Source organism: Chlamydomonas reinhardtii, chromosome 7 (genome assembly GCF_000002595.2).
Source record: "Chlamydomonas reinhardtii strain CC-503 cw92 mt+ chromosome 7, whole genome shotgun sequence".
Taxonomy (NCBI): domain Eukaryota; kingdom Viridiplantae; phylum Chlorophyta; class Chlorophyceae; order Chlamydomonadales; family Chlamydomonadaceae; genus Chlamydomonas; species Chlamydomonas reinhardtii.
Window position 1 is genome coordinate 5286165 of NC_057010.1, and position 25028 is coordinate 5311192.

Here is a 25028-nt window from a genome sequence, read left to right on the forward strand (position 1 = left end):
AGTTTTCCGTGCCCACAATGCCGTTTGGGAATTCAGCTGCTGCACCACTCCGTTTCTGCATATATCTATTAGTGCTTGCACACACCGCGCGCTGCTGAGCCTTCTTGCACTCAGCCAAAAATGTCACAAAATAAGGGCTTCTCTTCTAAAGTCTTAGGCTTAAAATTCATGCAGGTATACTGAGGCACTCAGCAGCCCTAGAGCTTGCCCTGCTTGACCAATGTGCAGCGGCGCGACCGCGCAGGACACGCTGCGCTATATGCTGGCGAGCACAGTCGGGCGATATGCACTCTGAAATAATGCATGCGTCATGTTACAAATTCACAGAGAGCGGCAGAAAAGAGGAAGCTCGAGGCTGACGCCGCTGCAGCCGACGCAGCAGCCGACGCCGCAGCAGCAGCAGAGGCCGAGGCACCCGCCGTGAACCCCGCTCAGGTACTGAGCCACGCTCTGCATCTACGCGCACTCTTCCCAGGGCATGCACTTTGTACCATGCTATGCAAACACGATAAACACGCCGCCTGATAAGCACTGCTCACTCAATGTACACGACACACCACGCTCGCCGCTACGCAGGCGCCCACCTCACAACCCGAGCCAGAAGCCACTGTCGGCGACGCAGCCTGGCCTCCGGCCTCCACATCCGGGAGATGCATTATCTCGTACGAGCCCGTGCCGTTGCCAGGGCTAGCCCGGGCAGGTGGCCGCATGAGCTTTGGGCCCGGGGGAGTCAAGAAGACAGGGGCTGCGGCTACCGCTGCTGCCGCCACGGAGGGCAGCGCCGCGGCAGCCGGGCAAGCGGCTGCGCAACAGCAAGGCGCCTCCATCAGCGACGTTGATATGGCCAAGACATTCCGGAAACCAGCAGAGCTGAAGCCGTGGCAGCCGTCCACGCTGCGGATTATTGATGACGCTACCGCGGCGGCCGGCAGCAGTGCGGGGAGCGGCGGCGGTGGTGGCGGCGGCGGCAAGGGCCCAGGGCAGGCTGGAATGAAGTCGGGTGGAGCTGGCGGCGGTGCATCCTCGGCGGCTGGGGGGAAAGCGGGCAAGGGTGCGACGGGAGCGGCAGCGCCAAATGCAAATGCGTTTGCACCGCTGCGGCCGCCGAAGAAGCAGAAGACGTAACTGGCGTAGCTGCTGGGGGAGCTTCCGGCGCAAGGCTGCACACTGTCGTGCAGCGCAGTAGGCAATAACCTGGTGGTGGGATGTGGACGGCTGAGAGGGTCCTGCGATGGGCATGCTGACGACAGGACTGGATGTCGCTGAGGAGCTGTTGGCACAACGTAGTCAATACCGTACAATGCTTGCTGCGCTGCGCTGTATGTAACACGGCACACGGGTGCTGCAACGAGCCTCCGATGACGGCCAGCACCAGGAGCCGACGGCCTGCCGCCGTGCCCAGCACAGCTACGTCCACGGCCATTGGTGGGGGCGGCCGCCCCACCAATGGACCCTGCGCAAATTGACTACAGTACTGCTGTACCGCCGCAGCCCTTGAACAGAGGATGACTACGAGAACAAGTGCGCTGCAGGACGCTTGGGCTACTGGCACTGCTGGCATGCCCCAGCACGCCGCAGCCGCTGAGCCCTGCCGCCTGCTCCCCAACACGGGTGCGGACTGCTGAGTCAAGCCCGCCTCATCCTCACTTGCGATGGCTAGCGCTTTCCAGCGCCAGGCTGCACAGCTCGCGCAGCTGCTCGCTGACGCCGCTCTCGGTCGGGCGGCCCTTGTGCCGGCTGCTGTAGTAGCTCTCCTCCAGCTGGCCCAGCAGCTCCTGCGCCTCGGCCTTGATGCCCGCCAGCTGGCCCGTGACCGTGTCGTCCGCGCGCTGCATGGCGCCCTTCACGGCGCGCGCGTTGGCGATCTGGCGGCGTGCAGGAAAGGCAGAGGGATGAGGTGTAGGGGAAAGGGAGGATTGGGCTGAGGGGGCCTGCAGGAGAGCAGGAGAGGCTAGACCGCTAGAGGGGAGGTGGCGCTTGGCGGTGCGTGTGCGGGTACGAGGTGCACCGGCATGCACTGACACTGTCCGGCGCGCACGTCCCGACGCACTGACCTGCGTCGTGTGGTCGCTCAGCGCCGCTGCCTTCTTCAGCTCGCTGATGTGGTGCAGACACATGTATGCGGAGAACAGCAGCTTGTCAGCCAGCACCTCCTGCAGGTCACCTGCAGGGGCGAAGGGGCGAAGGGGGTATTCGCAGGTTGCCACGGGGTGCATTGTGGGGTGCGCAGGCCAGGTTGCCCCTGGCCCCTGTGCCAGCCACGATTCAGCATGCACAAAACATTTGAAAATTGAAAGGCTTGCCTTTGGTGTCCTTCGAGCTTGACAGCTCGTCTGCGTACTCATCGGGGATGCGCGACGCCTTCACCAGATCTGAGAAGTTCTTGACCATGCTATGCAACTCATCATTGAGCTGCGACCACGAGTTCGCGTCAAGGTTCATTGCGACCTGAAGGCTAGAACAGCTCTGCAAAAGTCTAGTCGGACCGTCTTCTCCTGGAATTGTGAAGCAGCTGTGTATCAGAAGTATGTTTGGCAATATTACTGACGAAGAATCATAAGTCGATGGGTGTTTGGGGGTGAAACTTTGTCGATGAAGGGTTTGCAATTCGGCCCAGCTCCCGCACAACCCGCTCAATTTGAGGCTCTCGCCGGATGCGCAAACTTGCATACTGTTGTTCTCTACCTCCAATGGCAGCATGTGAAACCACTGCTGGAACCACATTTGACTTGGGCATGACCGACCCCCTGGGCCTTTTGCCTGGGCTTGACATACCATGACGACCTCCTTATTCAACGCCCTTGAAAGGCGTAGGGAAGGCAGGAGAATCCCTGCGCGCAGCCACGACTTCCTGGTCGATAGGCTGCAGCTTGCAGACCGTGACAGCGGCCGGCTCCCGCAAGCAAGCACCGCGCTCACCTTCGCGGAGACTGGCCAGCACCTGCTTATTGGTGATGAAGCCTCACGACTCACGCTGTACCAGCCTGATTCTGGGCGCGTCAGCAAGAGCTTCGATTCGGTGGGCATGCGTGGAATCGGCGGGGCAGCCTAAGGTGCCCAGTTTGTCGCCATCACAGCAAAATTTTAAGTGGGAAAGGCTCTCACAAGCCGCGTGAAACGCTTTACAACTGCACGCAGGGGCACACCGGCACGGTCCTCTGTGCACGCTTCCTAGCAGGGTCCGGCGGGAGCAGGGTGATCACCTGTGCGACGGATCGGCAGGTGCGTAGCGGCGGGCGGTGCTTTGGAGTATGCGAAACTGCAGCGGTAAAAGCTCCTGCAAGGCTCTGAGGATACGGGGGGGCGTGCAGGCACGCTGGCAAGTGGGCAGGTTTCGCGGACCGAAGCAAGAGTGCGTGCCGTGATGCAACACCGGTTGCTTCCACAGGTTCGTGTCATCGACCTGAACCGTCAGGCGGCGCGCCCCTTCTCTTTCCATAAGGGCAGGGTGAAGACGCTCGCTTCACTTGGACCAGGTGAGCAACTTGTGGCGGCTTGAGTCACAGACCAGCTTGATTAGACAGCGTAAAACAATTACACGCCAGGGTTTGTTAACCTTGTGGTTTCTTCATCCCCTCGCCAACATGTCCTGCAGACACGTTTCTGTCCGCCAGCGAAGATGGCAGCGTGCGTCTGTACGACATCCGGCAATCGGGCGCCGCCGCGGGGGGCGAGCCCAATACCCTGCTGGGTGAGAGACGGATGGCTGATGGGCAATTAGCATGCTGATGCTGCCCTGTCCGCGTGCTCACTGACCGCTTGTCCTCCGCTCTTGACAGTCCAACTAATCATGTTCTGTCGCTGGCATCGCATCATCACAACCTGCCCGTGCCGCTGCGCCTGCTGCTGCCTGCATCTGAATTGCAGTGGAGCAGTGCTGTGAGCGTGCGGGCCGCAGCAGCCTGCGCATCCCCATCGACGCGCTGGCCGTGTCGCCCACGGCGCCGCACCTGTTCGCCACGGGCGGAGGAGACCCCATCGCGCGACTGTATGACATGCGCATGCTGCCCGGCGGCGGTGGAGGTGGAGGTGGAGGTGGCGCGTACAGGATGGTAAGCAGGACCCAGAGCATGGCTGGTGCCACATGGAGCGGAGGACGGGGTCTCAGCGCGTGCTCTCAGCATTTTGACGTGTTGCACTTACCCGCCTGCTCTGCACCACAACGCCGCAATGCGCGGGTGCAACTGTTTGCAACCGCAGGCCTCTGCCGGCGCCTCGCCCGCCACGCCGCCCACCTCGCGGCCGGCGTGGGTGTCGGCCTTCGCGCCGCCGCACGTGTGCGTGCCCATGTTCATGGCGGGCGCGAACGGTGGCTTCAGCACCATGGGCCGGGTGCGCCACCTGACCGGACTGGCCTTCGCGGTGAACGGCCGGGAGCTGCTGCTCAGCTACAGCGGTGACGCCATCTATGCGGTAGGCGCGAGCGCAATGTGCTCGGTGCACGCGTGTTCGGCATTGCGGAGACGGGTTGGGCGTTCAGTGCGAAGTCAAAGGGCCTAGTGTGGATTGTGTGACGTACCAGAGGATGGAAGCTGTGTCTGCGGGGTGGCAAGGCCCTTGTGCGCTGGCTCCACCACTGGCTGTCACGGTGCCAACGGTGCTGCCGCCCTGCCGCTGCCGCCGCTGCTGCTGCTGCTGCCTGTAGGTGGACGTAAAGGCGAACGCCATGAGCTATGACCAGCTGGAGGCCCGTCTGCGTTCGCACCTGCCGCCGCCGTCACCCATGGCAGCAGCGCTCGGGGCAAACCGTATGGCGTCGCCGGCGGGTGCCAGAGGCGGCGCAGTGGCGGGAGCAGGGCCGAGTCCGCGGCCGGCGGCGTGGGAGTTCTTCACGCCTCCGCGCCGGCTCGCCACTGGCATTGTGGGTGACAGTGCCGGAACGGCGGCGGACGGTGCCGTCCCTAGCGGCGGGCTGAGCGGGGCGCGGGGTAGCAGGCGCGCTGGGATTACAGGCGCGGCAGGCACCAGCGCGGCTGGGCAGGCGTCGATGCAGCAGCGGCGCAGCGCAGCTGCTACGCAGAGGGGCACTGCCGAGGTGGCGAGCCCTGCCGGCGCCGATGCGGTGGGAGCGGCCTCGACGAGCGGCTCGGAGAGTAGCAACAATGAGAGCGAGGGAGAGCGTGGGCCGCACTGGCAACCACAGCGCGCACAGCAGCGGCAGCCGGCGCAGCCGCAGTCCCAGTCTCAGCGGGCTTTGCGGCCCACGCCACGCAGGGTTCTCTTGACGCCTGGGTCAGGGGGCAGACCGCCCGTAGCGAGGACGCGAAGGACGGGATCCAATGTCGCGACGGGGCTTGAAGCAGGAGGTACACCGCCTGTCGGCGGCGCTGAGGCGGCTGAGGTCGCGGCGCTCCCAGATGACCCAGCGGCAGCAGCACTGCACCGGCCTGGTGTGGCTGCTGCTGCCGGGGCGGGCGGTGCGGCGAGCGGTGCAGGCGCGGGTGGCGGCGGTGGCGGTGGGACTGTGGAGCACACGCTCTTGAGCATGGCCCTCCCGGACGCGACCATGACCATCGCTGCAGGTGGGTCACTGCACTTGTGCTCATGCTGTTATGCACTACCGGTATGTTTATATTGTAAGTATGGTGCGTGGCAGACCTGCGTCGTGTGCACCTGTGCGTCCTGGGCTTGCGTGGGGTCACACGCCGCGTGCACGTCGTGACGCTCTGCTGCAGGAGAGGTAGCTGGCGCGGAAGCGGCAGCAGGGGACCGGGCTGCTACGGCCGCTGTTGGCGCAAATGCCGCGGACATTGGTGCCGCTGCATCTCCCAGGTGCGCCCACGGAATGGTCTTAGGTGCCTAACCCTTCCCTGCCTTAACACGGAGCTCACCAATACCAACATATGGCTTGCTTGTTTAGTCGATTGTGTGAGACATTCTCCCGGCGCCACGTACATATCTACAACCCTCACCAAACACAAGCTGTCGGTGACATTTGCTGCAACTGCCCGCAGTCGGCCGGGCCGGCGGGTGGCCTATTACCGCTACACGCTGTCGCCCGCAGGCGCGCGACCTCCGCAGCCTCTGGGACACGAAGCGGCTGGTGGCGCGCCCGGGGCTTCCCTGCCTGCCTTCCTGTCACCCCCACGCGGGGCCGGCCAAGGCAGCAGCGCAGCTGCAGCGGGCGGGCAGCCCGGCCCGGCCTCGGACACAGACACAGACACAGAGATGGCGGAAGCAGACGCTGGCGGCGTTGCAGCGGTGGCAGCAGTCGGTGGCGGTGTGGGAGCTGCAGCCGGTGGGGCGGGCACCGCTGCGTCGCGTGCTGTGACGGAGGCGCCGCCGCTGCCGCTGTGGCCGCACGACCGAGCGGAGCTGCTGCGGCGGCTCGAACGTGTCTCGGAGCTGACGCGGCAGGTACGGTGCATTCATCGCGTGTGCAGCCGCATGTGTTGCTGCTGTTATTTGACGGCCGTTTTGCTCATCTTGCATTTGCCTGCCGCGCTATCGGTGCCGCAGCTGACGGATTTGACTGACGTACGGACCGACTGACCCGCTGACTGACTGACCACCTGACTGCATGTCCCTGCTGCCAGGCGCTGGCCCAGCGGCGGCAGCTCGCGGAGGCAGGGCGCGCAGCGCTGCACGAGCGTGCTGCGCGGCCGGGCGCCGGCAGTCCATTACCGTCGCCCGATCCACAGCAGCACCAGCAGCAGCGTGGGGGCAGTGGGATTTCTCCTGGGCCCGTGCCTCATAGGGTTAGAACCGTGGGCCGTGTGGAGAGCGCCAATGGCTCGGGTAACGTCGGTGCTGGCGGTAGCGACGGAACCCACGGCAGCAGTAGAAGCAGCAGCGGCGATGATGAGGATGCAGGCTTTGATGATACGCCCACAATGCGTCGACAGTGGCGGCAGCAGCAGCAACACCAGCTGGAGCTTAATTCTGCACCGCAAGGCTTGTGCGATACCGGTACTTTGCCGCTGGGCGAGTCCCAACAGCTTCAGAACCAGGAGCAGGGGCGGCAGCCACAGCAACAGCCGCCGCGGTCGCAGCGGCATCGCCGGCGGACGCGGGCGTCCCTGTCCTCACCTGCCTCCGTGTCGGACATGCAATACGGTGCCCTCCCACTGAGCCGCCAGGAGTTCATGGCGGGCGCTGCAGTGCCTGCTACAGCTGTACCCGCAGCGGCGACGCAAATGGACGCAGCAGGATGCAGCGGGCGGGCCGCGTCAGCAGGAAGCGGTGGCGCCGGGATGTGCGAGCAGGTCGGGTCCCAGGCTGGCGGCTCCAACGGCGCCGCCCGGCGCACTGCAACAGCGGCGGTTGAAGTCGGAGATGCCATGGACATGGATGGCTGTGACTCGGAGGCCGGCGGCGATGCTGGTGCGCCCGGTGGCAGCGGCGACGCTGGCCACAGCGCAGGCGCTGCAGGTGAGGCGCCGGTAGGGACTCCGGAGCGACGGAGCAAGCGCGCGCGCACGCACCCACACCAGCAGGCACAGCCGCTCCAGCAGCCTCGGCAAGCTGAGCACCAGCTAGGGGCATCGGCGGCGGCGGCGGAGCCGGGCCCAGGCCGTTCTGCGGCTGCAGCGGCCCTGGGCATTGCCAGGGGGCTAGCGTCGCGCATAGCCGCTGCAGAAGCCTGGCGCCGCACGAGCGCCACTGAGAACGCGGCGTTGCTGCCAGCGGCAGTGCCGAGCGCTGCAGGCCCCGTGGCATCAGGACCCGCTGGCGTCACGGACGCTGCGCCGGTGGGGCCGCCGCCCCTGCTGGCAGCTGCACGCGCAGCTGCTGAAACCCCAGCCTTGCTGCCGTCACAACGGACCGCGGCCGCCGGCTCGCCTGCCTCTCCCAGCCCCAGTCCCTCACAGCAGCCCCGGCGCGCACTGCTGTTCCGTACCCGCATCGGCGGCCCTGGCAGCTTTGGCGGCGCGGGCTCGCCGGCAGCTGCCGCTACTGCTGGTGCCGCAGCGAGCCCCGCCGGCCCCGGGGCCGTGCGGACGGCCTCCGCCGCTGCCTCGCCTGCACGTGCTGGCGCCAGTGTTGGCGCTGGAGGCAGCGCCACGCAGGATGCGCGGCCGGGCCGGGCCGGCAGCATGGGCGGCAGCGGATTGCTGTTGGGGTCGGAGGGCGCTGCGGCTGACCGGTCGCCTGTTGTAGATGCAGCCCGCGGGGTGGGGGAGGTGGGTCTGGACCCGGCAACCGTGCCGCTGCCTTGGCGGCGCTTCTCGCCGGCCTCCCGAGGAGGCCAACAGCCCCAGCAACAGCCACAGCAGCACCCCGCAGGGCCGACCACCGGGGCTGGCGGGGTGGTTGCAGGGGTGGGGACAGCTGCAGAGGGCGGTCCGAGGGCGGACTCACTGCACCAGACGGCGGCCGGGTCTGGACCAGGGCGGTGAGTTCGTGCTGCAACGCCTGTTTGGACTCTTTACGGGATTCATGCTTGCTAGGATGTGGCATGCCGAACGCTTGCTGTGCACCAAAACGCACCAGTCGCCGCTTCGTGTGAACTGCTCTCCACAGAGTGCAGCGGGTGCTGTGGGCGGCGGCCGACCCGCTGCTGAGTGACCCAGGACCGTCCGCAGCAGGTGACGCAGCCGCCGACACAGCAGCCGGGGCAGGAGCCGATGTGGCAGCCCGGGCAGGCGCAGGAGCAGGCGTGGATTTGTCCTACAGTGCTGCAGAGGAGCGTCGTGTGGGCGCGGTGGTGTCGGACGGCATGCCGGCGGGCAGTGCGGCAGTGGGGCTGGGAGCTGCGTCAGCCGCGGCGGCGGCGGCGACAGAGGCGCCGGAGGGCGGGCTGGAGGGCGGCGGCTACCTGCGGCGCTTTGACGGGCACAAGAATGTCATGACCGTAAAGGAGGTATGTCCATCAGAGAAATTTGCAATGTGGTTTGTGTGTGGCAGGCGATTGAGTCGAACGAGAGCGCATTGGCATCTGCATGGCCTGACCTACGTCCGGCACGCATGACGTTGGGCTCGCGCTCGTGCAGGCATCAAGCGGAAGCTTGGTGCGGCAAGTTGCTGTGGCCCCCCTGAAGCATTCATTCCATGACGCACACACCACATGTGTTCCGTCCAGTGTACTTGAGTCCCTAAGTAACACAACATGCAGGCACCCATATATGTGTGACCGCCGTGCCGCATCACATACCTGTCACATAAAGGGTCTTTCAGTCTTCCTCCTCTCTCATATTAACAGGTGGCGTGGATCGGCGATGGCAGCTCTGGGCCGTCGTACGTGGCCTCGGGCTCGGACGAGGGCCACGTGTTCCTGTGGGACTACGACAGCGCCAACGTGGTGCGCATCCTGCCCGTGCAGGACCGCCTCGTGCCCACATGCCTGGCGGTGAGTCCCCCCGACCTGCCCAGCCGCATGCATGGCTTAAAGTTGTCTGCCGACAGGCACCTCTGCACACTATTGCACCCAAGTCTGCCCGTTCCGTACTTTTGCTTTGGGGGTTGTGGAAATTGCATCACACAACGGAAAACAAAGGGTACCGTATTACATACGTACTTCTGCCAGCTGGCAAACTGCACCCATACCGATGTGGCCCGTGGACGTGGCCGCTGCAGGTGCACTGCCTGGAGCCCATGATCGCCACGTGCGGCAACGGCACGGTGGCGCGGCTGTGGGCGCCGGGTGCGGGCGGCGCCGACGAAGAGGAGGAGGAGGAGCAGGAGGCGGGGGCGGAGCGGCAGGCTGCGGCAGCGGCCCAGCGGGAGGAGGAGCCGGTGGACTCACTGCTGCGAGCTGTGGACCATGTCATGGAGGTGAGGGGGGGCATGGAGGTGAGGGGGGGGGCATGGAGGTGAGGGGGGGGGCATGGAGGTGAGGGGGGGGGCATGGAGGTGAGGGGGGGGCATGGAGGTGAGGGGGACATGGAGGTGAGGGGGGCATGGAGGTGAGGGGGGCATGGAGGTGAGGGGGGGGGGCATGGAGGTGAGGGGGGGGGACATGGAGGTGAGGGGGGCATGGAGGTGAGGGGGGGGCATGGAGGTGAGGGGGGCATGGAGGTGAGGGGGGCATGGATGTGAGGGGGGCATGGAGGTGAGGGAGGTATGGAGGTGAGGGGGGTATGGAGGTGAGGGGGGCATGGAGGTGAGGGAGGTATGGAGGTGAGGGAGGTATGGAGGTGAGGGGGGCATGGAGGTGAGGGGGGGTATGGAGGTGAGGGGGGCATGGAGGTGAGGGGGGCATGGAGGTGAGGGGGGCATGGAGGTGAGGGGGACATGGAGGTGAGGGGGACATGGAGGTGAGGGGGGACTGGAGGTGAGGGGGGCATGGAGGTGAGGGAGGTATGGAGGTGAGGGGGGCATGGAGGTGAGGGGGGCATGGAGGTGAGGGAGGTATGGAGGTGAGGGGGGCATGGAGGTGAGGGGGACATGGAGGTGAGGGGGACATGGAGGTGAGAGGGGGGCATGGAGGTGAGAGGGGCTATGGAGGTGAGAGGGGGTATGGAGGTGAGAGGGGGGCTAACGTTGAACCAATCCCGTAAGGAAACAGTCGCGCGGCGCGGGGTGAGAGGGGGGCATGAATTGTTCGTATTTGTAACTGCGTTGCGTATGCTGGAAGTGGAGCATTACGGTACGTCCCCGACTCAGTCGTAACACTTCGCTGCTATGCATAGAGCGCCCGCAATGACAAACCACACGCCGTGGGCTTGTGTGCCCTGTGTCGTGCAGGCGCTGGACGAGGTGGCGGCCGCGACAGCGGCGGTCAGGGCCGCAGCAGCTGCCTTGGGCGGCGACGTCGGCTCCACAGGCCGTGCCCGCGGTCAGGGCCCTGTGGCGGCCAACGCGGATGGAAGCGAGGACCGCGCTGGTACCGACGGCGGTGTTGCCACGCGGCAGCGGGAGCGCAGCCGCCTGACGTCGGCGCAGCAGCAGCTGGTCGTGGCGAACCGGGAAGACCTTGCTCGGCGGCAGGCGGCGGCTGAGGCGGCGGCAGCGGAGGCGGCGGCGCGGGGTCGGTCGCCAGCGGGCGCCGGTTGGGCGACCTTCGCGGCGGTGAGCGCAAGCAGCCTAGCTTGGTCTTCTGACCGCTGTTGCACCTGTGCCCAGATTGTGCCAGGGAAGATTTGCATGCCGTGCCGTGGATGCTACCGTTTTGCCACTTGCTGTCATGTACCATACGGTACGTGATGAGTCTTGCCTGCCCCCGCCTCAGGCCATTCGGGAGAGGTCGGCAGACATGGTCGCCAACGTCACCGCCAGCGTCACCGCCGCAGCAGTGGCTGCCGCTGGCGGCGCGGCCGCCGCTGAAGGTGGGCTTGCGCCAACTGGACCGAGCGCCGGCGGCGCCGTGCCTGGCGGCGACGTCCGCCAGCGGCTGGTGGCGGTAGCTGGCGCCAGCGGCCCGGCGGGCGCGGCGGCGCCGCCGCCGGGTGCCGCTGGGCCTCATGGGGCTGCGGCTGGGGCTGCGGGAGGTGGTGTGGAGGGCGGGGGCGGGTCACCGGCACGGCCCCAGGTGCTGCGGCTGGAGACGGCGCTGGACCGGCAGATGCGGCGGAGCGGGAGCCCGGAGGAGACCATTCCGGCGTTTGGGCCCACGCCGCCGCGGCGCGGGTACGCTGCGGCGGCGGAGGGTACCGGTGCGGGTGCCGCTGGCGCAGCCGGCGGGTCGGCTGGTGCGGCGGAGGATGACAGCAGCTCGGGAGATGAGCAGCAGCCTCTGGGTGAGGTGGTGCTGTCGCCGAGGACTTGTGTGGTGATGTAGTCAGGCTGGCCCGCGGGTGCGTGTATGTGGTGGTGTTGATCGAGCATGAGTGGCGTTTGCGTACATTGGCATTTCTGTAACATGGGAAAGGTTTGACCGCTGGCCACCGTGGTGATACCGCAACTGTCACCATCCAACGACATGTACGTGTGGTGGGCAAGTCAATTAGTCAAGGGATACTCAGCAAATCAGCAGCCGGCAGCAGCCATCCAGCAGTGCGTTGGCAGTGGCGGCACAACCAGACCATCCATCCGCTTTGTGGCCTAATCCACGCTCACAGCAGCCTCTAGGGCAAGCCTGGAAGGGCAAGTTACCCCTGCCAGCTGCGAGCGTGAGCTGCGAGAGTGTGAGACAAAGGGTGACAAAGCGAAACTTTGTGAGTGGCGCTTATGAATATGGTAGGTGATGGAATTGTATTTGACATGTCGGTGCAAATTAGTGCTTTTCCGAAGAGCCTCGGTGATTGGAGCGTGTCATCTCACGGCACGCGTACTGCGGACGCGTCAAAGGATCCCCCCTCCCGTGCTTTCCCTCTGTTGCCTCCTCCCGGCTATACAACCTTAACCCCTCGGCATGACGCTGCAGAGTACTCCAACAGCGCGAAGTGACCGCACCGAGAGGGCCCGTGAACTGAAGAAGCACGCCGAGGGATTTCCACATCCTTTGTAGTTGGCAAGGTTACCGCAAATCGTCTTCTTACGCTTTACAAGGACGCAGTACAGCTTATTAAAGGGCTTGGGCGACAGGTCTGAAGACAATTCAGCAGCTGCGCGGCTGGCCATCGTCGCGGCCCACGGTCCGGCCCGAGAAGCCGAGTTCGCATCGGCGTGCGCCCGCGAAGACGATCGCCTGACCGCCACAACGCGCTATCAACTCTTAACCTAATTTTGCAAACAACAATGATACTGCTGCTTATTGCGCGGTGTAACGCGCCAAACCCTAGAAAAGCCGCCGAGAATGTGTCCCTTTAACTGCTTGCTCACCAGAGCTCTGCTCGGCGCTTTCGTTATACTCATTGGAGGCCACTCTGCCTGACCCACAGCGCGCCGTGCAGTCGCAACGGTGGAGTTGCGGGCGGCCAGAGGTGTAACGCATGCCTGCGTTCCCCGGTGCCCGGCAGCACCGGCCAAGGCGGAACCATCGCCAGCCCCGATGCACACACTGCTGAGTCCGGAGCCCGGAAGCTGGCCGCTCTTCGAGGCGCTATGTGCCGGGCATGCCCTAGAGGCAAGCGTTGACTACGGGAGACACGGCAGCGACATGGCGAGCCGTTGCCCGAACATGCGACAAGTGCCTTGCGACGATGAAACCGTGGGCCCGCAGGAGCCGTGCGAGCTCCTGCCCAAGCTCCGTAGACTCATGCAAAGTGGATTCAGCCCCTTGCATAAAGCTGCTCGCAATGGGGACGCAAGCCTGGTGGCGGCCCTGCTTGAAAGCCAGGGCTTCCTTCCCCCGGAGGCGGCAGCGGCAGTAGCATCTAGAGCGTGGGCCGCCGCCCACCGGCAGCATCGGGCTTCCAGCACCGGCACCGGCAGCATCAGCACCGGCTGTAGCACCATCAGCACCAAGCGCACTAGCAGCGGCAGTAGCAGCAGTAGCACGACGGCCACCGCCACCAGCTGTGATGGTGACGCAGGGCTGCAGCACTTGCTGCTACTGCGACTCATGATGCACCCGGACGCCCCTGACGCACGCGGGGGCACACCACTGCACTACGCCTGCCGACGCCGCCGCATTGATGCTGCCGCCACCGCGCAGCCGCACCAACGCCATGCCGGCGACATGCGGCGGGTGATTCAGCTGCTGCTGAGTGCGGGCGCACATGCGGACGCTCGGAACTATGCTGGCCACACCCCCAGCATGCTGTTAGGTGCGTGCCGAGACAGACAAAACGTGCCTTGCACGGGACACCACCGTGTCATCATCTGAAGCACATAGACCACATGCAATCCATGCCATTTGTGTTTTGCATGCCTGCTGCTCTGCAGTTGGCTGGGCTCCGGGTGGTGGCGGCGCTGCTGGAGACACGGCGGCGGTGCCCGGCTGCCTGGCTGTGCTGCAGCGCTACGGCGCCGACCTGCACGTGCTGGACGAGCAGGGCCGGTCGCTGCTGATGCGGGCGGCGGCGGCAGGCAACGTGGAGGCGGCCAGGTGGCTGCTGGAGCAGGGTGCGTGAGTGCGAGGAGAGGGTCGGGAGGGAGCGGGGGTAATGGGAATCGCGGAGGGAGCACGAGTCAAGAGGTTGATGTGTGCCCACAGTGGCACAAGTGGTGGTGGTAATGCACAGGACTAGCTACCGCAGGTCTCACCAGGCTGTTGCGGGATGCTGCGTCTGCTGCTTCCGCCGCAGGTGTGGATGCCAGGTGCACAGATGCGCGGGGCGCGGCCGCGTGGCGTTACGCGGGAGCCCTCGAGCACCCCGAGCTCCGGGACATGCTACTGCGGCGGGCGGCGGCGGCGGCGGCCGATGCCCCAGCCGCGGCCGCGGACGTGGCAGCGGCTGCTGTCCCACCAGCAGCAGTACCACCAGCATTACCGCTAGCAGCGGCAGTCAGTGGCGCGGGTGCATGCGGCGTAGCAGACGTGGCCAGCAGCAGTGCCGCCGCCGTCGCACCCACGGTGCCGGTCTGGAAGCTGCAGCAGCTGCCGCCGCTGCCGCCGGGCTGTCCGGAGCTGGACCCGCGGGGGCTGGTGTGGGGCGGCGTGGTGGGCTGCGGTGACTTCGGGGTGGTGCACGCAGGCAGCTACCGGGGGCAGCCGGTGGGTGGTGTGTTGGCTGGGTTCGATGCTGAGATGTTCGTTGGGTAGATAGGTTACATGCATGATTGAAGCAGCAGAGATGTGGCCTTGGTGTGGCGGCAGTTGGGAGCAGTAGTGGCACGAACCTTGGCACGAACCTGCCGGCTGCGCTCGCGTGGCTCGGCCATGCAAATCCCTGCCTGCCCGCCCGCCCGGCCACCCACCCCCACCCCCGCCGTACGCAGGTGGCTATCAAGGTGCTGCGGTGGCACATGGCAGAGACACACAGCCTGAGGGAGGCTTACACACAGGAGCTGACTGCGCTGGTGCACCTGATGGGAAGGAGGAGGCAGAGCTGCAGCGGGGCCGGCAGCAATAACAGGGCAGCAGCCGTGTCATTAGTGGGGGCAGCACCAGCGGCAGCAGTGGACACACCAGCGGCAGTACCGGCGGCGGCAACACCGCCGCCGGCACGAGCAGGAGCTCTAGAGGGTCTGGCGGCCGCAGCTGCTGCGGACCTTGCCCCGGCGGGCGCGCTCGGTGTTGAGGAAAGCGGGGGCTCTGGGTTTGACACGCGTAGCCGAGCCGCTGGAGCAGGCGGAGGCGGCGGTGCGGGGGCTGCGGAGGACGGTTTCAGCCAGCTGCACGCCCACGTGCTGGACTTCAAAGGGGTGGTCACGCGGCGCGACGGGGCGCAGGCGCTGGTGCTGGGCAGGTCTGTACTACTTTGGGTGGCTGGTGCGGCGGGTGGGTGGACGGCTGGGCGGGCGGGAGCACGTGGGCGTACGTGTTGCTTAGTTGTGTCCATAGGAGAGGAGAAAGCGGGGGGGGGGGGAAAGGGGGAAAGGGTCGTCATACCTTGAAAAAGCGAGGCACACATACACGTAGGAGAGCACGCGCATGGAGGCTCATCCAAGGGGGCACTTCCTTTCCGTGTCACTTTTCATCACTGCTGATGCACCCCATGTTGGTGATGGTGGGAATGTTGCGTTGGGCTCGGGCATGTACCCCCTCCCCCCCACCCCCCACCCCACCCCACCCCCCACCCCTCCCCACCCCACCCCCGCCACCACCACCACCACCACCACCACTGCACAGGTGTGTGGCCGCGCTGAGCGATGCCGAGGTGCTGTCTGCCCTGAGCGCTGCCGACCGGTTCCGTATCGCCAAGGAGGTGGCGCAGGTGCGTGCACGTGCGCGTGCATGTGCGTCAGCAGCGGCCCCGCTCGCTAGCATACTGCGGCGATGGCGGCTGCCGCGTTGCTTAGCATTGTGCGCACCTTCAATTGCATTCCCACCTGCAAGCCTTCCGATTGTCACCGCGCGACAGGGCATGGCAGCCATACACGAGCTCGGTGTCATCCACCAGGGTACGGTATGTGATGCGTGGGTGGTTGCGCAATCTGCAAGTAAGCAGCTACCAGCTAGTGCGGAAGCCCGTGCTGTGAGGGAAGATGTGCCCCCTCAAGTCATCACACACACACACACACACACGCACACACATACGCACACATGCTCACACGATGCCGCAGACCTCAAGACCGCAAACGTGCTGCTTGACGCCGCGGGTGTTGTGAAGGTACGGGCGTGCGCGTGGGTATGGGCGTGGCTAATAGCAAAACACTAGACCTGCAATATCTTTTCTCATGCTTACTTGCTGTGTTCCTGGGCGTGCACGGGTGTGGATGATGCGGGCAAGGTTGTGATTGGATGGGCATGTGTGTGACGGCGGGGGCGGCGGCACGCATGCGCTGATGCGTGCTGCGGCTGCCGGTGTACAGGTGGGCGACTTCGGCATGGCCGTCGTGTGCGCGCCAGCGAGCGGCTGCGCAAGCGGCAGTCGCAGCGGCAGTAGCTCTAGCTCTAGCTCTGGCAGTAGCAGCGCCTCTTCCTGTGGCGGCAGTAGCGGTAGTAGCGGGTGCTGGCAGCAGCAGGTGTTTGCGCCTGGCTCCGAGTACGAGGGCCACCCGCTGTGGTCGGCGCCGGAGCTGGTGCACTGCAGGCCCTTCAGCTGCCAGGTGGGCCTGAGTGTGTTGGAGGTTAGAGAACAAGGCAAGGAGGTAAACACGCAGAACGGAATTAATGATGATGCGGGCTCCCGCCGTGTTGCCCGCCGCCACTGCCTGCCACGCCTATCCACTGTCCCCTGCCCTGCCGCCTAGTAATGCTGCCTGCTGCCTGCTGCTGCCGTCTGCTGCTACCCGTTTCTGCCTGCTGCCTGCTGCCTGCTGCCGCGCGCTGCAGGCGGACGTGTGGAGCTGGGGCATCCTGCTGTTCCAGCTGGCCACCTGGTGCGGCGCCGACCCCTTCGCCGGCCTGGACCCGGATGTGGTGCGTGAGCGGCACACACGCATAGTGGCGGTGCGGTATGCACAACCGTGCACCGCATCAGCGGTGGTTTGGGATCCTGAACAGAACTTTGGCACCTCGCACCCACACGCACGTACTGCTGTAGGGTGTTGCAGCCAGCGTGGCAGAGTGCGGTAAATACCGTACCGCGCGCCCGCGCGCTCCCCTGCACAACGCGCTCCCTCCTTGATATGTGCGTGTCGGCATGCGTTACTCCTCTGCACCCGCAGGTGTCGGCGGTGCTGGAGGACCCCCGCTGCCTGGGCCCGCGGCACCTGGGGCCGCACCTGCTGGCCCGCCTGCCGCCTGCGGGCCTGCTGGCCCCCGAGGTGGCGGCGCTCATCGGGGACTGCCTGCAGCCGGAGCCCAGTGAGCGACCGACCATGCGGCAGGTGGTGGCGCGGATGGAGGGCATGGCGGTCCAGGCCCTGCCGCGGCCGCCGGTGTGATGGATGCCTGTGTTGTATGGCATTAGATCGGTTATGTGTTAAGAGGAAGATGGGGAGGGTACGGTATACGTAGCTAGTTAAATGGCTAGAGCACAGGTGGGAGGGAGTATGGAAGGGACTATGCTTTGCAGGCGTTTGGCTGCGGGTGTGTTGTAGGGGTGGGCTGTGGAAGGTACGGCCGCCGTGCCAGCAGACCAGAAGCGGAAGAGCGCATGTGGGAGTTTGCGCTGCGTTGTGCGTGTCACGGCACTCATGAAATCGGATGCGGCTCGTATGGAAGCAGGGGCGTGTGTCAAAGGCTTGTATTCGACAGAAACCTGGATGAGCGACTGAAGGAAACGAATGAAGTTGGCAGGATGAGGTTCGAATGCTATGGAAAGGTCGGCTGTATGAGGCAGGCAGGTTTTTTTGGGGGGGATGTAGATACCAGCCCAAACTAAACCGAACGAACCCAATGCAAAAGTAAAGAGCGCGGCCTATGCTTTGACAACGGAGTAGTGGCACTCGACTGGAGGGGGAGGTAGCGGGGTTCGGAGCAGGTCAGAGCCAGGTCCGGGCACGCACGTTTTAGTGCCGGTGGCATGGCGGGGGCGAAGCCGCGGTCGCCTCATCTTCGTTCCGCACTTATTTAGCGTGCGGCATGCGGGACACATATGAGGGATGCGGGCTTGGCCGCGGGACGGAGTGCATTTAAACGGCTGCGGGCGAGAACGCCGTGAGGTTCACGGCGGGCCTGCCGGACACAACCTTACATCTGTAAAGCCGTCCTGGTGCTGGTGCTATTCTGTTTCCACTGCAACCATTGATTCAGGCCATGCTTCTGCGCAGCAGCATGCTTAGCTGCGGTCGTTGCGGCTCCGCGCAGCAGCACTCCATGCACCTGCTGCAGCAAGGGCGCTCGCTGCATGCGTTGCCGCCGCTGCGCCCTGCGCCGGCACCGCGCCTGAGCGCCGTCTGTGTGGTGGCTGGCAAGGCCAAAAAGCAGCGACAGCAGCGCCGCGATGGCGGGGGCGGCCGCGGAAGTGGAGGCGAGGCAACCGTGTCGGGCGCCCGACCCCAGCTGCTGCCGAGGGTGAACGGCGGCATGGATGCAGCCCCCGGGTTCAGGGAGCCATCCGTGCACGGGTTTTCAAATCGGCCTAACCAGTCGCTGCCCCCAGAGCTTGTGCTGCTGCAGCAGCTGGGCGGAGGCCTGGGCCCTTTGGCGAACCCCTTCGCATCGTTCGCGCACTCCTTTTCGGACGCCTTTGTGGACCCTTTTGAGGAGCTGCAAAAGCAGCGCATGATCAGCAAATGCTTGCAGAAGGACATCAGCCCCCTGCACCTGGCTGCTGGCGCGGGGATGCAGGAGGATGTGCGGCGCATGCTGCAGCAGTGGGGCTTCCTGCCGGCGGCTGCCACGGAGTGGGAGGCGGAATGGGGGGATTACGGCAGCGACCGCGACGGGGAGGGGGACGATGACGGCAGCAATGAGTTTATGCACCCGGATGCTCAGGACTTTGAGGGGCGGACGCCGCTGCATTGGGCTTGCAGCAACGTTTTGCGCCGCCATGCTAAGGAGGCCCCGCCGGCCCCCGACAAGAAGCGCGTTGTGGAGTGGCTCCTGCAGGCGGGAGCCCACGCGGACACTGTCACGCACGACGGCCACACGCCGAGCATGTATATCGGTAGGTAATGACGACTCATCAGCGAAGGCCTGAGACCACCCGATGGATCGATGTTGCGAGTGAGACGACCACGCATGTACGGTATGGTGATGGGTGTGGATGGGTTATTATTAGTTCTGTGGGGGGCCTGCCGCCCTGCAGCCAGAGCGAGGCCAGCGGCTGCAGTAGTAGGAGCGCACACGCCCGTGCCAAACCACATTGTGTTCTCAACATCACTTGTATGCTGCTGCCTTTTATGTGCCTGTGTGTTTGACGCCAACTCGCAGTCGAGAGTGCCAAAGGAGCCGAAGCAGTCGGCTGCCTGGCTCTGCTGCAGCGCTACGGCGCCGACCTGCACGTGCTGGACGAGCAGGGCCGGTCGCTGCTGATGCGGGCGGCGGCGGCAGGCAACGTGGAGGCGGCCAGGTGGCTGCTGGAGCAGGGTGCGTCATGATCAGCTCTCCCATGCACTTGTGCCTTCGTGCGTGCGCGCACGCAGGAAGCCCGCGCGTATGTTTGTGCAGCTGTGCCGTCCCACACGGCGGGAGACCATGACAACTTGAGAGCTTACCTACCCACCTTGCACGCTGCCTTGTCTGGCAGGGCTCGACCCAGCGCTCGTGGACAAACAGGGCCGGCGTGTGGAGCACCACGCGCAGAGGAAGGTGCGCAAGCAGATCAACGCCGCCGCCGCCTCCATCGTGGAGATGTCTTCCGCTGGAGCTGCAGCCACGGCGGCGACACCGGCAAAGCTGGGCTGTGGCGATGCTTTAGCGGCTGGCCCGCCCCAGCTGCTACTGCCGCAGCGCAGCAGGCGGCTTCAGCTGCCGCCGGAAGGCTGTCCGGAGCTGGAGCCCCGGCAGCTGGTCTGGGGCAAGATGCTGGGCAGTGGTTCGTACGCAGTGGTGCACGCCGGCAGCTACCGGGCCCAGCCAGTGAGTGCATGTGTGGCAGTGTAGGCGCGAGCTGCGGTCTGGACACAAATGACACCTACCCCTGATGACACCTTTGCACCCTTTCCTTCTATCTGGTTGCCCTTGCAACTTTGCTCTTCGCCACGCAAGGGTCAGGTGCATGCGTCACCACCACACGCGTGCATCTGCGGTGACCTGCCCACGCACCTACCACGGCCACAACATACAGGTCGCCATCAAGGTGCCCAAGCTGCACACGGAGGAGTACGCCATCAACTTCATCGCGCAGCAGCAGGAGTTGCAAGCGCTGGCGCGGCTCGCGGCTGCGGCGACAGCGGTGGAGGCTGACTGCTGCGGCGGCAGTATGAGCGGTGCTGGCGGGGCCTCGCACGTGCTGGACTTCAAAGGGGTGGTCACGCGGCGTGATGGAGCGCAGGCGCTGGTGCTGGGCAGGTGCGTGGGAGGCATGGATGGGAAGCGGGCTGCATTTCATCGAATTATTCACGTGAGTGACAGCATCAGTGCATGCACACCGACAACAGCAGCTCATGCAAGTCGTGTAAACACTCATATTAACATACGTTGCTTCAGGTGTGTCACGGCACTGAGCGATGAGGCGGCCCTTGCCAAGCTGACTGCTGCAGACCGGTTCCGTGTGGCGCGGGAGTTGGCCCAGGTGCGTGTGCGTGTGCGTGTGCGTGTGCGTGTGCGTGTGCGTGTGCGTGTGCGTGTGCGTGTGCGTGTGCGTGTGCGTGTGCGTGTGCGTGTGCGTGTGCGTGTGCGTGTGCGTGTGCGTGTGCGTGTGCGTGACGACCGACCATCTGCCAACATCCGCGTGCCTCCTGAAATAGGGGGAGACGACGGCCTCACTTTCAATGCATGCGCTCTCCTCCTTAACACTTGTCATTCCTACAGGGTCTTGCCTTTATGCATGAGCACGGGGTCGTGCACAAAGGTGCGATTGGGTTGTAGCTAGCGAAAACCGATCACGGCATATTGGGTTGTAGCTAGCGAAACCCTATCACGGCATCAGCTGCACCCTATGGCCGCGAATACGGTAATCGTGCTGGTGTCTTACCCTCGTGCAGACCTCAAGATTGACAATGTGCTCCTGGATTCCACCGGCGGGGTCAAGGCAAGGATGTCTGTTGTGTGAGCGTCAGAGGTACTGGGACAAGGGGCGTTGCTTGGGGGTTAAGGGCGCTCGGGAAGTGGCCGGTAAAGCGAGGTGCGTGTGACACCGCCTCTGTGTCGTAACGTGCACGCCACAAAAGGAACGCACTCCTCACAGATATGCCTGCCTAAACCCTGTCCCATCACACACCCTCACAGATATGCGACTTCGGCCTGAGCGCTATCGCCTCACCGGCCACAAACAAAGGCGCCGGTGTGGGCTGGGCGCCGCTGCAAGACGAGAGCTTTGGGGGCGACCAGGGTGGCAACCCCTTCTGGTCGGCTCCAGAGCTGGTCAACTGCTGGCCTTACAGCGGCAAGGCAAGCGCACCAGCCCGTACCAGCCCGCGCGACTTTCTGTTGTGAGGGCCCTCACGTTCGGCACTGCAATGCTATCCTACTGCATGACTGTGAACGCGCGCGTTGTGACTGTTCGTGCGCAGGCGGATGTGTGGACCTGGGGCATCATGCTTTCGCAGCTGGCGGGGTGGCGCGGCGCCACCCCCTTTCCTAGCATGGACTCGAGCACGGTGAGGCAGCCCCCCGCGCCCCCGTGCGTGTGTGCGTGCGTGTCGGCCCCTCCGCTCGCGCCGCCTCTTCACTGCCCGATACTGGGTAAAGCACCCAGCAACATGCCCGATGCACATTAATCAGGTTATTGCCAACGCGCGCTCCATGTCACGTGCAGGTCTACATTGTGCGGACGTCACCGCAGCGCCTGGGCCCGGAGCACCTGCGGCGCCACATCCTGCGGCACACGCGCACGGACAGCACGGATGTGCGCCAGCTGGTGTCCGACTGCGTGCAGGCCGACCCGGCGGCGCGGCCCAGCATGAGTGAGGTGGTGCAGCGGCTGGAGGGCATGGCGGTGCAGGCCCTGCCGCGGCCGGAGCGCGGCGGCGTTTAGGTAGGCCTCTGATGTAGGCGCGCCGAGGGCATGAGTGCTGTACAGGGCGCAGACGTGGTAGCAGGTCCGAGCATGCGTGCGTGGAGGGGGGTATGAAGTACCCCCCGCGCTTAAGATTTCGGAACGGCTGGCAGCTGTTGTTTGCCGAGTGTCACACCTGTTGTTGCTGCGGCATGAAGCCAGGGAGCTAGGTGATGTATGGAGCTGAGGGCGGCTGATGCAAAGTGGGCCTTCAGAAGTCAGAATGCTTGCGAGACGGCAGTGATGAACCGCAAGATGCTTTACAGGCCTGACTTGCATGCTTGTATTAGTGCAGTCCCTGAGTTCCATGGCCAAACCGCGTGTCATCCATGGCTTAGTCACGAAATGGCATGGTGGCAGCATCCTCGTGCCCGCGCACCGCCAAACATCCTGCCAACAACGCAGTCCCCACACTAAAGGCGAAACCATAACAGCGATGATCCTAATACCAGCATAAGCTCTATGGCACATGCAAAGCACTCCGTCGGGGCCGACGCTTCGGGCCACGTGCGGCTGCGTCCTGCACTCCACCCCACACAGTAGTAGATGCAGCACACCACCGCGCCAGCCCCCCGGTTGCCCCCACACGTCCTGAAGAATGCCGGGTGCATTTTCACATCTGCACAAGCCGTTTGCGCAGCCACCCTTACCCTTCCTTTGCTTCACGAGGTCTTCCTCTGCGACCGCATCGCCTACCGCCTGCCTTCCTCCCGCTACAGCCTCACAGCCAGCACCTGCTGCGGCTGCTGCTGCTGCTGCTACTTCCAGCCGCAGCGCGGGCGCCAGCTCCCCAGCCCCATCGCTCCGCCTCCAGCCCACCCGCTGCTGGCCGCTGTCCCGCCGGAGCAGCGCCAGTGCCACCGCCTCCAGGGCGCCCCAGTCCGCGGCGCCCATCATTTCATCTTGGCCGCGAAGGAGCTGCCGCAGCCACACGAGGCCTCAGCGTTGGGGTTCTTGGAGATCTGTGGGGTGAGGTGCCGCGCGGGCAATCGGGCACCAAGGGGGACAGCACCTCGCGTCACGACGTACGACACGGGCACGCGGTCACCTATCACTCGTGACAAGGCCACTGCACCGCACATCAAGACCCGCAATTAGCAGCCCTGGGAAGCTGCGCCGCCCACCCGGTGCCGGTGCCCCGGCGAGAGCTGCAGGACCAAGGACGTGGTGGTCTCATGCCTGCCTACACCCCTCTCGCCAGTCGGCACCCTCAGCACCCTCCTCCCCAGCACCCTCCCCAGCACCCACCGTGAACGCCGCCCGCATGAGCGTGTCCTCAAACTCCAGGGTGGCCCCCCGCAGGAACTCCAACGATATCGTGTCGCAGGCCACCCTCCCGCCTTCAGTCTCGTACACCCTGTCAGGCGACAGCGTCATACGCGGCACCCGAGGCATTGTCGCGTCAGAGCGTGGATGGATGCCCATGGAACGCACGCCCCAGCCCTAACCCCACCTAGCCGGGCCCCGAGTCACACGCCCCAAACATCCGCCTTTCCTTCTGCTAAGCTCCTCTCCTCCTCCCCCGGCCCCTCCTGCCCCCGCCCCCTCCTGCTCCCGCTCCTCCTGCCCCCGCCCCCTCCCGCCCCGCCTCCTCCTGCCCCCGCCCCCTCCCGCCCCGCCTCCTCCTGCTCCTGCCATCTCCTGCCCCCCCCCCCCCCTGCCCCCCACTCACACGTCTCCCTCCTGCGCCCCACTCACACGTCCCCCTCCTGCACCGCGCCGTCCAGTTTGAACTTGTACTGGAAGCCCGAGCAGCCGCCGCCCTCCACCTCGATGCGCAGCACCAGCGGCTCCCCCGGCTTCTCTGCCTGCAACTCACGCAGCCGCTGGAGGGGGAGGCGGGGGAGCGAGGCGCGGGAGGGGGCGGGAGGGGAGGACACATGATGCCAATGTGCGTCTGGTAGATGGTATCAGATATGGTAAAGGGCGGAGCGTTCCGTGTAACGGCCTCAGGCAGGGGCCTGCAGCCCCTAGGCACAAGGCCACACCACACAGCCCCACTCCCAGCCACGCTTGGCAACACCCACCCCCGCACACTTACAGCAGCTGCCGACGGATGGATGACTAACCCCTGCGCCTCCTGCTGCAGCTCCGGAGATGCAGCCGAGCTGAATAACCGGAGCACCGGGGCGCTGCTGCCGGCCCAGGCGTGGGCGAGCCCACGTTGCAACCACTGGGCCGACGCCCCTGCTAGGCCGACTCCTTGTAGGCCGCTAATCGCTTGACTCGCGGATTGCGCCAAGGAACCACTGACCACGCGCTCCGCTAGCGCGGCGGCTCGCAAAGCTGCGCGGCTGAGCATTGCGAGGGTCTCGGCGAGGTTGTATAGGCGGTGCTCGTATGCGGTGGATGACGCGGGCGCCTCTCTTAAGCTCTTTAAGACTTGAAGCTGCTATTGCTACGTACGTTGAACCCAACTCCTTAGCTCTACAGGCTCCGCGATGAGGGTCACGATTTTATGGCAACACTCAGGTTGGGTTGTTTGCAAGGCAAGATGCGTGACGTATTTGGGCTGCAGTCGGGCTGCTTTTAACAGTAACACAGCTGAACAATAGTCCAGGAACTCTCTGACTAGGCTTCATGCACGCAATCGGCCGCGTAGCTCCCTTGCTGCGCAAGCGATAGATGCTGTCGCTGCGCTCTAAAGATATGCTATCCGCTGCTCAGAATTCGGGCTCCACGCCGGAGCTGCAAATCCCAGATGCATCCTGCCCGAAAGTATGAGCAAGAACCCGCCCCTCCTCTTGTCGGTAGTTGGTCTGTTTGCGGCATCCTGCATCGTTACACGTATTGCCGCTGCTACAGCGGCTTCCCCGACAGTCCTTCCAGCTGTGGCCTTCCAGAAGAAAGCCCTTTGCAACCACTTCGTGCAGCCTTTCGCAAGCACACCAGCTCACCACGCATGTGGCAAGGCAAACCACGGAACCTACGGCTCGTTTCTCGTCAAACAGACACTGCCGCGTCGGCACCATTTCGGCACTCTAGCCCTCGTCCCTTGCAGCCAAACAGCGCGCTGCCATCTGTCACTGTATGCATGTAGTCTCCAGCCCCAGATCCAACAATTAAAGCGCGTAAACTCCTCAGCACAAGAGTTCGCCAGGTCAGAAGCCCCTTCGCAGTCCACCTTCTTACTCGATGAAAGCGTGCTTGTTCTCAGACTTCTTTTCCCCT

At 64.8% G+C, this 25028-nt stretch overlaps 6 protein-coding genes across 8 annotated transcripts; 4 read left to right on the forward strand and 2 right to left on the reverse strand.

Moving 5' to 3' along the window:
• The first annotated feature begins 100 nt into the window (after window positions 1-100).
• Window positions 101-1592, forward strand: CHLRE_07g349400v5 (uncharacterized protein). Its single transcript, XM_043064527.1, has 3 exons — window positions 101-174; window positions 328-435; window positions 577-1592. The coding sequence occupies exons 1-3, from the start codon at window positions 169-171 to the stop codon at window positions 1123-1125; spliced, it is 663 nt and encodes a 220-aa protein (XP_042923095.1). The 5' UTR covers window positions 101-168; the 3' UTR covers window positions 1126-1592.
• Window positions 1593-1604: 12 nt separating this feature from the next.
• Window positions 1605-2520, reverse strand: CHLRE_07g349450v5 (uncharacterized protein). Its single transcript, XM_043064528.1, has 3 exons — window positions 2304-2520; window positions 2055-2164; window positions 1605-1865 (listed from the first exon to the last, which is right to left on the reverse strand). Exons 1-3 carry the CDS (start codon window positions 2440-2442, stop codon window positions 1644-1646), a joined length of 471 nt encoding a protein of 156 aa, XP_042923096.1. The 5' UTR covers window positions 2443-2520; the 3' UTR covers window positions 1605-1643.
• Window positions 2521-2650: 130 nt separating this feature from the next.
• CHLRE_07g349500v5 (uncharacterized protein) lies at window positions 2651-11751 on the forward strand. Its single transcript, XM_043064529.1, has 15 exons — window positions 2651-3019; window positions 3139-3222; window positions 3389-3476; window positions 3596-3691; window positions 3868-4052; window positions 4201-4413; window positions 4646-5522; window positions 5676-5772; window positions 5955-6357; window positions 6537-8335; window positions 8464-8803; window positions 9143-9289; window positions 9517-9714; window positions 10627-10950; window positions 11111-11751. The coding sequence occupies exons 1-15, from the start codon at window positions 2777-2779 to the stop codon at window positions 11657-11659; spliced, it is 5643 nt and encodes a 1880-aa protein (XP_042923097.1). The 5' UTR covers window positions 2651-2776; the 3' UTR covers window positions 11660-11751.
• Window positions 11752-12060: 309 nt separating this feature from the next.
• CHLRE_07g349520v5 (uncharacterized protein) lies at window positions 12061-17892 on the forward strand. Its single transcript, XM_043064530.1, has 10 exons — window positions 12061-13529; window positions 13648-13827; window positions 14010-14419; window positions 14644-15113; window positions 15497-15581; window positions 15729-15768; window positions 15931-15977; window positions 16180-16416; window positions 16643-16729; window positions 16978-17892. Exons 1-10 carry the CDS (start codon window positions 12812-12814, stop codon window positions 17194-17196), a joined length of 2493 nt encoding a protein of 830 aa, XP_042923098.1. The 5' UTR covers window positions 12061-12811; the 3' UTR covers window positions 17197-17892.
• Window positions 17893-17980: 88 nt separating this feature from the next.
• Window positions 17981-22082, forward strand: CHLRE_07g349540v5 (uncharacterized protein). Of its 3 annotated transcripts, XM_043064531.1 has the most exons (10): window positions 17981-18863; window positions 19130-19285; window positions 19446-19777; window positions 19986-20209; window positions 20348-20432; window positions 20672-20711; window positions 20845-20891; window positions 21089-21250; window positions 21373-21459; window positions 21618-22082. In XM_043064531.1, exons 1-10 carry the CDS (start codon window positions 18029-18031, stop codon window positions 21834-21836), a joined length of 2187 nt encoding a protein of 728 aa, XP_042923099.1. In that variant the 5' UTR covers window positions 17981-18028; the 3' UTR covers window positions 21837-22082. The 3 variants fall into 3 exon arrangements, with proteins under 3 accessions (XP_042923099.1, XP_042923100.1, XP_001692470.2); XM_043064532.1 differs by lacking the exons at window positions 17981-18863; window positions 19130-19285; window positions 19446-19777 and having other exon boundaries at window positions 19841-20209; XM_001692418.2 differs by lacking the exons at window positions 17981-18863; window positions 19130-19285; window positions 19446-19777; window positions 19986-20209; window positions 20348-20432 and having other exon boundaries at window positions 20671-20891.
• Window positions 22083-22105: 23 nt separating this feature from the next.
• CHLRE_07g349600v5 (uncharacterized protein) lies at window positions 22106-24510 on the reverse strand. Its single transcript, XM_001692535.2, has 4 exons — window positions 23899-24510; window positions 23556-23683; window positions 23106-23214; window positions 22106-22819 (listed from the first exon to the last, which is right to left on the reverse strand). Exons 1-4 carry the CDS (start codon window positions 24157-24159, stop codon window positions 22751-22753), a joined length of 567 nt encoding a protein of 188 aa, XP_001692587.2. The 5' UTR covers window positions 24160-24510; the 3' UTR covers window positions 22106-22750.
• Between the last annotated feature and the right edge of the window lie 518 nt (window positions 24511-25028).